Source organism: Limulus polyphemus, unplaced genomic scaffold, assembly GCF_000517525.1.
Source record: "Limulus polyphemus unplaced genomic scaffold, Limulus_polyphemus-2.1.2 Scaffold1625, whole genome shotgun sequence".
Classification (NCBI taxonomy): domain Eukaryota; kingdom Metazoa; phylum Arthropoda; class Merostomata; order Xiphosura; family Limulidae; genus Limulus; species Limulus polyphemus.
The window spans coordinates 222171-234438 of record NW_013667235.1 but is presented as its reverse complement, the minus strand read 5'-3'; the positions used below and the strand labels follow the sequence as shown (position 1 = coordinate 234438).

The 12268-nt window shown below is 34.1% G+C and overlaps 1 protein-coding gene across 1 annotated transcript in view; it reads right to left on the bottom strand.

Moving 5' to 3' along the window:
• Positions 1-4522: 4522 nt before the first annotated feature.
• The window catches only part of LOC111086998 (leucine-rich repeat-containing protein 15-like), a 10487-nt gene continuing 2741 nt past the window's right edge, over positions 4523-12268 (bottom strand). Inside the window, exons 3-4 of the mRNA XM_022392040.1 lie at positions 7893-8041; positions 4523-4778 (exon numbers count right to left, since the gene is read on the bottom strand). Of these exons, the coding sequence (XP_022247748.1) occupies positions 4630-4778; positions 7893-8041 (298 nt within the window). The 3' untranslated portion in view covers positions 4523-4629. The remainder of the gene's footprint in view (positions 4779-7892; positions 8042-12268) is intronic.

The window sequence follows — 12268 nt, the reverse complement described above, 5'->3', positions numbered from 1 at the left end:
CCTGCTATTGTGAGACTATAAAATGTGGAGAACTGAATAGTGGCCAATGACACTTTTTATTCACTTCAGCTATCCAGTGTATAGGTTTTTCTCATAGTGACTACAAAGCACGTTTGTACCAACAGTATGTTTGATTTAATGATGTTGCAATGAGAAATAAAAGTGGCTATAACAGAGCAAATTCCAACATAGAATAGACAGTTCTCCATTCCAAAAATAGTCCTGAATGTAGCCGGACCTCTCCCAGATGCCGATTAAGATAATTGGTACCTGTTGTTCGTTACTGATTACTTCAACAATTGGGTTAAAGTTTGCCTATTGGTTAATACATTGAAATAGTCCATGGCTGATGGATTGGCTGAACAATGATAGCACAATTTATAGCACACGGACAAATCTACGTGGGCCAGGGGTTAACTTAAACAGCCAGTTATTTGCTGAGTTGTGCAAGGTGTTTGCTGCAGTGAAGATGCTTACTTCACCATATCACACCTCAGCCTGATGACTTCACAGAACAGGTAATACAGATTACCAAATGGGCGTCATGATGGCACATCATGTATTGGAGAAGACATTAACTTGTTGTTAATTAATAATTCTAATATTTGGCTGAGAAATATAGCTCCCGTGGAAGTGACTTATGATCTGCTCTATAATGCAGATATGCCACAGTGTAGAAGGAATATGTATTGTGTGTGAGGTCTGCTTTATTTAACACACGTAAACTTGCGTATCAAGTGGGTAAGGTCACCATATAGTAAAAGAAACGCTACGTGAAAGCGAATAAGGGACAAAAGTTTGAGTGTAGAGGCTATTTATCGTTTTGATATGCACCTGTGGCATGAAATCAACTTAGCTTTGGGTGGATTGGTCTTTATCTTATTCTCAGACAGGTAAGTCTATATAAACTAAGAGCTTCAGAAATTATCGGTGCATACAAGCATATTGAGCATTTTAGTAAGCTAAAGCCTCATGCCACTGGTTTTTGGTTTTATTTGATTTTCTGTGATACTGAATATAGTGGGTGAATCAACACACAGATGTCTCTATGATGTGGCAATAATTTCGCTGCTAGTGTTTGTAGCCATCTACAATAGCAAATGTATTCTATTATTATTTCCGCCGCCGAAAGTGGGCGGAGGTTATGTTTTCACCCTTGTGCGTATGTGTATTTGTGTTTGCTTGCATGCTTGTTAGCACGATTTCTCGAAAGGGGGGAAATGTATTTGGACAAAAGTTGGTATATTTGGAATATGGCCCAACCTAGAAGTGGTTAATTTTTTCGATGGTCAAGATCTGTTATTGAAAGTATTGATATTTTATAAGGGTTTGATATCATTTCTAGAGGCATTAACGAGTAATTTATGCGATTACAATGGAACAGGTATTGTCTTCAGACTAGGCTATGGTCAGTCAGACACCACTGTGTATAGAAGCACGAATTGATCTTTAGCTGATATTGGTACCATTGTCAGATGCTCTATGTGTTGTTGCTGATGGGAGCCTTGTGATGGGAGATGGGGCATTCGGGTTGAAGTAGATGCTGTAATGTTCACATTCGATGCAGCAGTGATCTGCTGGATGGTGGAGTAGACCCCTCAGAGTGTGTCAAGGAAGACGCTGTTGAAGATCCTTCCAAGGATTTCTTCAGTACCTGTCTGATATTTAACTCTGGAAAGGGCTTCTTAGGTTTAGGTATATAATAATCCTGCTGGAGTTGTGCAAATTTCTTCACTACCTCCAGTATATGGGATTCTGGTGCCTGTTCTTCCTACCCTAATAAACATTTCCAGATCAAACGATTTATGGTGTACTGGTAATATCACAATAAATGAATACTACTATTACTCGATACCAGTTTTATACTCATAGTAGCGACTATCGGAAATAAAAAATAGGAGATACAAAAAATTAATAATGATAAAACTCACATTAGCAGTTAAAAAGACACGAGCCACAGTTTCTTTTACTTTCTTGTCTTACACCCATCCTGATAAGAATAACTTATAACCATCAAAGTATTTATAGCATTTCATGCTTTCGTTGGTTAATCTATTGGTGAAATCAACAACATAGCTGTCAGTTTCTGGATAGTGATCATCTTTTAACTTCATATCATGATCAGACGAGTCACCCACATGAATAGTCGTCCAAGCCACCAATGGAATAATATGAATTATGTATATAAAGCTATTTAAACTTACTTTCATAAGCCATTTTGGTATAGTGTTAAAGATTCAGAGCGCACTCACTCAACTTTATCGCTATCATTATCACAAAACAATGTATGGTTTGAGGTCCAAAATGGCGGATGCCAATGTTGCGCTTCCTATAAAATGGGGTGGGGTTATCTCTTCAGATACAGAAATCTGGAAGCCTAAGAGTGAGGTATATGCTGTGTATGGCGTTATTATATGTGTATGGCCGTGGGGGCGTTATTATAATACGACGGTCAATCCCTTTATTTGTTTGTAAAAGAGTAGCCCAAGAGTTGGCGGTGGGTGGTGATGACTAGCAGCCTTCCCTCTAGTCTTACACTACTAAATTAGAGACGGCTAGCACAAATAGCCCTCGTGTAGCTTTGCGCAAAATTCACAAGAAACAAACAATTTCGCCATTGTTTTATTACTCCTCTCATCCTTATAATAGTCTTGCATTTCGCTTAGAAAAATAAAGCTTCATGTTCTCCGTTCCTTACTTTACCTTGAATTATTCTCTTCAGTCGCATCGAGATTCGTGCCACACCAGTCTTCCTTCTCTTTGGACGTCCTTCTCCGCTGAAACTTTTCTGACTTCCATTACAGCTAACTTTTTGAGCAACTGGTATGATCGCATTACACCTGCTACGTTTATAACACTTCGAACATTTTGTTACTTTGCCTTTGCAGTTAGCTTTGACTTCGACCACGTTTCCATCTCGACAAAATCAAACACTTAGAGATTTGAGCTCGTTGTCTCAGCAGTTCGTTACAGGTTTCACATAAATTTTGGGAATAGTGAATGTTCCATACGACATGTGCTACAACAACGTCATGACAATTATCTTGGTTATGAAAAAATATTATCCAACTCTACTCACAAAAACCATTCATAACTTGTGATGTTACTCAATTATGGATCGACTCCTATAAAATAATGCATATTCTGAAAAAAAAAACTTAATGACGGAGAGGGTTCCTACTAAATGCCCTACCATTTCTTCTTCTGACGATTCATTGATTGTTTGTTCAATAATGGCAATTTTACATTAATTTATATTGGCCACATTTTCATAAAATTGAAAAAGTTTGTGTGTAATACTTGCTGATAAATATCATTAAATTTGATAATCTCCAGTTACTTTGCTTGAAATTGTATCATAAAAGTAAAATTTTATCGAAACACACCAAAACTTGGGCGGCTACTGACAAGTTTTTAAATGGAAACTTTCGCTTAAGCAGTTGTTTGATTCCTTTCGCACATGAGGCAAACAGCATCTAAACTGTACCTTGAAACTTCATTAAAACAATAAGATGCAAAATATAAAGATCTGTTTAGCTTCAGCGTTCTGCAAGTTTTCAACTCAAAAAATTTCTACTTCTTGTATTATGGTGAAAGTCGGGATTGATTTATTCTATTATGTTAAGGAAATTTATTATTTAGATTTTTGTTTTTAGTACATGATGTGCTGCCGTCTTTAGATAGCATCGCGTGTATTTTTGAACTTTCGACAATGTTCCTTAGGCATTAATTTGAAAAGAATATTAAAATTTCCAATTACACAATAATTTCGCTTCCTCGATTTGGAGTATGAATTAAAATTTTAAACTAAAAACTGCGTTAGATGTAAGAAAAAAACATGGAATGTACTGTTTTTGCCATCAGTGAAAACATTATAATAGAAACGTCGTAAATGTTAGCGTTAATTCGTACATTGGCAGATCATCTAATTCTAAAACATGTTCTTATGTGATTTCTTCCACTGCTTCATAATAGATTAATTTGTTTAATCAGTAGCGGATCTAGGATTTTGGAAATGGGGGTGCGATCATCTGGATGGGTGCCAAATAATTTCAGTATACATCATTTGTATTGATGCAGCCAGATGATACATTAGATTTAAAATTATAAATAAAATTTTAATTATAAGTTATTGGCTTGTAACTAGGAGAGGCAGCAGATATAATGTTTTATTTAAATTATTTATTGTTAAAAGGAACGCATTTAGTGCGTAGGGGCGCAAATTTATGAAAGGGGATAGGGGCTCACCACCCGCATCCCCCTCAATCCGCTAGTGTGTATAATTAATAATTAAACCGTCGGTACTTGGTGAAACTCCTTAATTACAGAATTGAGGAAAACAAAGGCAATTGTACGTTTCACAAATATTTGTAAAACGTACGATTGTCTTTATTTCCTTAATTATGTAAATTCACTTATATTTATAAGACTAAAACAAATAAAAAACACTCCCATTTTAACTGATTGTGCATCTTGTAAAATAAAAAAAGAGATCGATTGGTTTAATAACTTATAAAATGTCTTCTCTATTAAGCGAAATTTATTAGCCTCAGAAAAAACAAAAACAGTATTTTTATAATGTCGAAAAGGTATATCAGCATATTTAATTATTTCCAGCATCTAAAAAAATCAGCAACAACAAATTTCCTGTGCCGTAAGCTGAGCGATGTTCTTGTTTCTCAAGTTAGAGGGAGAGTGACAGCGGCCTTTTAACGAGGTTCCTTTCTCCTTCAGTGACAACATCCACTCTAAAGGTTTACAACAACGTATTTGATTACCTAAAGAGAAAATAAAACGATAGTTATTAACATATGCTTTTTATGTATCTAAAATCCTAAACATCTTACTAACTATAAGGTTTAATGTCTTCTGTTTTATATGAAATTTAATTCGTGTTAGGTTTTGACAAATCACTGATTAACGAATAATTGCGAGTGACTTAACTGGATGTGAGATTCTAATGAAAATTGAGAGATGCAAGTAAATGAAAAACTATACAGTAAACTATGCATGATATACAGTTTATAGAAGATACCATAAATGATATTACAGTGAAAGAATTGTTTGTTTGTTTTTAATTATGCACAAAGCTACACAAGGGCTATCTGTGCTCTGCCTACCATGGGTATCGAAACCCGGTTTCTAGCGTTGTAAGTCCGCAGACATACCGCTGTGCCACTGGGGGGCTCCTATATCTATTGAAACACTACGTTAAAAACAACGACAGGAAATAATTAATATGTATCAAGATATAATTATTCAATCACAATTAAATTTAATTTATCCCATTTTTGTCTGTTAACATTCTACTACACTATGTGCCTGTGTTACTGTACAGGAATGATGCAAATCTCATCCCTACTATATTGTCTGCATTGTTTTTGAAGGATTGATATTAGCCATCCCTATATTTGCTTCCATTTTGAAAAGTTTTGTATTTACTTATATATATATATATCGTTTGAATATAGTTTGTAAAAAACACAGAAACTGGCGTCTTCTGTACTTATAGATGGCACGTAATAGCATATGATTGTGGGAAGAAACCAAACGTATATAATGAATGAGCATTTGCTACATTGACGAGTAGAAGTTTTATTTTGTGATATTAGTGAGAAAGACTGTCGCAATAAACTACTTTCAAACCAACAAAAATAACTAATAGAGTCACATCGCTGCGTGACTTGTTTCTGTTATACAATAGAAACAAATGTCAAAATGAACAAAATTAAAACCCAGAAATGAGCAAATATTCACAGAAATAAAAAATAAAGGCATAACAATGACAGCTATTACAAGACACAATAACTTTCAACATTCTGCTTAGACATTTAAGTGAATGTTCAATTATTTAAGGTCTTTCACAAATATGATAATCATGTTATCTTTGTCTTTCTCATACAGTGATAAACTTCATTTGTGGTCTAATATTGTATTCTTCTGGTTGTCATTTTTATTGTTAACAATAACTAAAACTTTGTTCCCGAATCTGATCATTCTGTCAGTTTGTTTATATAGCTTCTGAGTAGGTGAATGTTGTTCTATATAACTGTGTGTAGTATTCAAAGTTTAATGTAAACTAAAATAAGTGGAAAACCAACCAATCCCAATTTGTAGTTCCGTTCGTCATTCTCGCCACATCATAAAATAAAAGTACGTCATATAGATGTAATAAGTACTCATCTACTGTAACTGTCTCTATTGTTGTCATTACCATTTTGTAGTTGTTTGATTTGCCTTGTATTTAATCAAATGTGTATGGAAGTAGACGTCATAAAATATTTTCATAATCACACTTGTTCAATGCTGTATAAATAGCAACCACACAAATATATATTAACACGATAATCGTCATATTCTGTCAATCCACTCACTGCAGCCAACCTTTTCCTTTTTTGTCACTGCGCAACCGAAAAAAAAACATAAAAAGTTGTAGTTTGCATTTAGTGTTAGCTCTGTATATATTTCAAAGTTAATAACGACCAACCAGAATAGAAATGTGATGAACTTCTGTCACATCCATTTGGTAACTGAAAGTACAGATCGTATAAAGGTAAGACTAAGCAATTAGTTGAATCTTATCTAATACATTCTCAATAAGAGACATTATAAGTTGAAATTACAGATTAATTAATTTTCGTGGAACCCACCTCTTTGGTACCACGAATCGTTTAATTAGAATGAGACATTATATGAATGAATTTCTAGGAAATTCTATTATCTTTAATCTTTTTGGTTGAATTTTTCGTAAACAATAAACATCCAAAAATAAATATCTGTCACCTAGTCCTGGCTCATGTTTCATAGTTAAAAGGTTTTAAGTTCACGCACTTCTAGTCTTTCCCTTTATATTCAAAATACCACTTTACCACCATGGAATAGCCCTCGGCGATAAGTTTACAGACTTACAAGTTAAAATCCGAGGTGAACTGAGTGCAGATAGCCCATTGTGTAGCTGAAAAAACAATAATAACAACCATCGCGAAAAATATATTATTAATGGACCAGCGTAATATCCAGATACGTTGATTTCCAAAAGGTAAGTTTCAAGTATTTTAAGTACATAGTAAATTTTGTGGAAAGTTAAGCAGTAAATATATTGAACTTGGGTGGCAAATAAAGGAGGCCCAAGCACACACGTAAATAAAAACGGGTGATACTTTTTTTTTAATAACACAGTGACGCAAACTATTTCCAAAATTGTCGGTTTCTATGTTCAGCATTAACACTCTTAGTGGTGTCGGAGTAGACTTGCAAACACTTCTGCACAAATCAGAGACAGGCGCAAAAATAATGATATACAGCACTCTTAAGTCAGAAACAAAGATCCTGGTGCAATATCTTACAATCCTAAACTACCTAGCTTAATTAACTTTCCTATTATATACTTAGGGAAAATAAACCTCCAGTTCAAACTATTTTGAATATGTATCTATACCACTCCTCGATTTCAGTGCATCCCACTTTCCAGGAGAATAATGACAGAGAAACAGGGGTCAAGCAAGTGCAAGCTTTTATAGAATGGCCTTTATGATATGTATCCGTTATTGTAAGATAGAGAATATGTACAAGTTTAGGGTCATTCACAGCCTATTTACAAGGACCTCGATTAACTTTTTTTTGCAGAAAACCTTAAAAATGTTTAGAAATGTGTCTATATATGTCTTACTTAAGATATATATATATATTGTTTCTAATTATGTAAGAATAAAATTTATTACTTCCAACAACTACCACACCAGTGAGACCACTGTATTTTTAGATGCTAAACACGATATTCATAGAATAAGTTCTTCAACTTTTGAAATAATCTTTACGTGGTTGAAGGACTATTTAAAAACATTATAAAAAACACATATTTGTTTTATAAAACAGTGACAAAAACTGTTTACCTGTTACGTCTAATTCCACTAGTTTTTCCAGTATTTCAGAAAATGCCTTCTTTTGTAGTGTTTTTATTTTGTTGTTTGCTAGATTTATTTTTCTGATGTTATTCATTCCGATAAAAATATCCTCTGGTAGATTTTCAAGTCGATTGTTGCTGTGGAAAAATAAATCTTACTGAATTGTTATAATGCTTTCTTATATAACAGCCTATTGCCTCGATAAAACTCAGTTTCAACTATTTCATCTTCACGAACCCATTTTGTTATATTATCACATATTTTAGATACACTTATGGCTTATTACAAATCAGTCAGTATATTGATTATTAAAACAATTTCTCATACATGTAACAATGCTATGTGATTATTCGTTGTCTGATTAGTAAATAAAGGTTTATCCCAAGTCTAGACATCTTGAAAGAAACCCATTGGTTTTGTTCCCTTGACCTAGGAGCTGGCTGTTTGCAAGTTGAATTGGACAACACTAGTCAACCTAAGAAACCCATAAGCACAAGCCAGAACCCATATGAATGACATTCTGATTATGAATATCCCCAGTCACTTTTCAACTGTGGTATTCCGAAATACACTGGCCAACAGGTAGGTATTGCATACCACAAAAGAAAATGTTTGAAAGAAATGCTAACAAAAGAATACATTAAACAGACATCAAAGGAAAGATTCAAATAATCGTGTGTAACAAAGAAATGATATATTTGCATCAATGGAAATAATTATAGAAACGAAGAGAAAAAATTTATAAAAGATAAATACTACGAAAACCAGTGGACAATCATCACATGTTGGTAGTTTACATTATGATTGCTTGTTATCCAACCAATCAGAAAGTATCACATCAATATATGGCATATACAAGTGCATAAAATTATATTGTAATGCGTTTTCAGCCATGGCTCCCAGACAGATATACTACACGACAACCTTGTGTAAATCAAAGTTTTGGCTAGAAAAGGATAATTCATGCGAAAAATTGTGGCAAGATTCCATTTTTCAGTAGAAGCTATCTGCAAAACCCTGAACAGGGTATGTGAAAATGGCACTGTTAGAAGTGGTCGAGGTAGAAAACTAAAATTATGCAAAAGTGATGTTACGTATCTCAGGATATGTTCTTTTCGAGATAGACGAAGATAGAATACAGATCTTTAAAACGATCTTGCTTTAAATATGGGCTTGAATGTTACGTCAAGAACAGTTAGATATTCATTAGCACGAAATGACCTCAATGTATAGTTACTGCTAGAAAAGAACTATTGAGAAGAGGTAACCTAAGTAGAAGGTTGAATCAGGTATTACAAGTAGTAGAATGGGCAAAGATGGAGACGTGGGCTCTTCTCAGAGAAATCCAAGTTTCAGCTTCTAGACAACAATTCAATCACAGTTTGTTCGACACCACAGAGAAAAATTGTTGATGTACCACTTCTACAGTGAAACATGGTGAGGGATTAGTACAAGTTTAGAGCTGCATCTCAGTCAGTAATGTCGGTGATCTACACTAAACTGACAGTGTCCTAACTGTTAACACATTCAGATTCTGATTCAGCATGTTATTCTTCTAGGAACACTATTCATCGAGTAAGAACTGAATGTCAAGCAAGACAATGATTCCAAAAGCAGAAAATAAGGTGAAACAATATATTTCTGGTGAAGAGGCCGATGAAACATTCATAACCATGGTTAGTCCTGCACTAAGTTTTGAAAAGAATAAGGCTGCATTGGTTTACTTAAAACTGAGAAGGTCAATAGGCGACTAAAGGACGTGGCTAAAGTTTTGCTAATAATAACGGTATGTGGAACAACATTCCACAATCTTACATTGACAAACTTTATGTCAGCATGAAAACAAGGCATAATTTTTTTGTGCATGCGAAGGGCTCACACACAAAATACACGTGCATTGTACAACTTGTGTGGTTTTATATTTATTTCCATTGCTGTATATCTGATACAAACTTTGTTACATGTATTTGAAAAGATACACAGACCAATCTCTCAGTAACACTCTTGGCTACCTGACTTAGGAAACTCTAATGAAGTAAGTATTCATAGGATAAATACAGAAAGGATTATGTTAACATCGCACTTTTAATCAAACCAGGATCGTAGTGCAGTATCCCACAATTCTAAATTATCTAGAACAGTGATAGTTCTCTTTACACATTCAATGTGGCATTAACTCTAACCTCATACCAAGCTGCAGAATTTTCTGCACTCTCCCTTCACTTGAGTATTGCACACACAAGCACACACACTAGAATAAAGACAATATTGATCCGTGGCCAGAGGAGCACAAGCACTCTTGAATGATACTGTAGTAAGGACATTGTTGTTTGTAAGGACATTAGCTTAATATACTACACTTGCACTAAAAAAATTTTGAAACGTACTTGAATATAGATATATTCTATTCTAGTTATGGAAGAATAAAATCTGGATTTTTTCAACTACCGCACAACCACTACCAGAAACTACATCACAAAGTCCCGGATATAAGAAGTGTTTCATTCATGTCAAAAACAAGCATTTTTTTATAGATATTTGAAGATAGTTCCAAAATATGTGAAATTTTGCATTGTGAATTACTTAATCTGTTTCAGTGCATACTTTCAAATTTATGAAGTTCTTCAACCCAAAATGGCTTCCAGTTTTCATACTTAAGAGTACTTAATGTCAGAAAATGTTTAAAATACAACGGTAAACTACTGCGATGATACAGAATCAGGAATGAACGTGTTATTGCTATTATATATCTACATTCAACAGCAGCTGTATTATTTTCCAAAAGTTTCTTTTACATATGTTTGGTCACATATATATGTATATATAATAAATATTTTTACTTGTGTTCCTATGTGTGCAGGTTGTATGTCACAAAAAGTGGTCCCACAGCACGCCTGAAAATGTGCAGTTCTACGTTTTTCTACCGGATCCCAATTTTTAATAGGGAATGGATTCGCTTATATCACGCTAATCACAGCCCGAATTATGGTACTAACGTTTAAACAAACTGTCCAAAGATCTCGTTTAATGAGCTTATTACACCCTCAACAAATAAATCACCTCCTGTAGCTCGCTTCCCATATCCCTCTACCCCCCCACACCCACCACACACAGGGGATAACAACTAAAATGTAATTCTTGTCAAAATCAAACCGATGTACTTCCACCACGTGTTAGAGTCAGGAACGATTCACCTATCGAGGAGTAACTTCAACTATAAGATTACTCACAAACGCAAGTCTTGAGTTCTATAATAAACCGAACCGTAAAATGGATCATTATGAATGAAAATCAAGCTATGTTATCAACAAGCATGTTAGATACAAGCATAAAATATCAAAAGTTTTCCGATAAAGCCCCATATCAATTCAACAGTTAAAATAAATTTTACCAGTAAATCCACTAAATACGGTATTTGTTGAAAATTAGCAGCTCAAAATAAGGAAAGGCTATGCGCGATAGCCCTTGTGTAGCTTTCAGCAAAAACTATAAAGCAAACAGTCTATGTACTTGAGACAGATTCAATTACGCGTATGTTTTGACGTTTATCAAACACGATATAAATATTATTCTTTTTCTGGAACTATGTATTTTCTCCTCCTATTTTCAGCCGCGGCATAACGGCTCATAGAACAGCTCTGACGTATTTTTATTTTGTTTTTTCAAGTACAAACTTTTAGCTCATAGCTCCGTTACCTCTTGACCGATTTGAGATCTAATTACACTTTTGCACTCAGGAAGTCAAACCTTTTATACTGATGTATTCGACCAAGCCTAAGGTCTCATAGATTAATTTACTCTACTTGTGCCTAAAGAATTTCAATTTGAAGGTAGGCTTGTACAGATCCTGATGAGTAATAAAATTGAATCAGGTATACGCGCATCCCATGCTTGGTATTGCTGGCGCACAAAAATAAAGCTAATAAATAGAAAATAAGGATCTCATAGATTAATTTACTCTAATCCTGCCTAAATAAATTTCAAGTGCCACGGCTATTGGGGATTCCCTCTGTTTCCTAAGAATCAAATAATTCGTTTTGCATTAGGTTGTTTTCTGTTACATGGCTCCATATATCGTTGTATTAATATTTACGTCAATATCGTTCCAGACATTTTAAGGAGTATTTCAATTTTTTATATAATATTGTATAATAATACAGTCATTGGTGAGTTCTGTCTTTCATACTCTTAGATCTATTTTTTTTATATTGGGTGAGAAACATTTATAAGAAAAAAATCATAAAAAACTATAAATTAAGTACCTTTATGTGCTGAAACTTCATATGTTCTGTGTGAAACGAAGTTATTGTTATGTATTTATTTTAATATGAACGTTATTTAGATTAAGTTTATATTTAGAAACA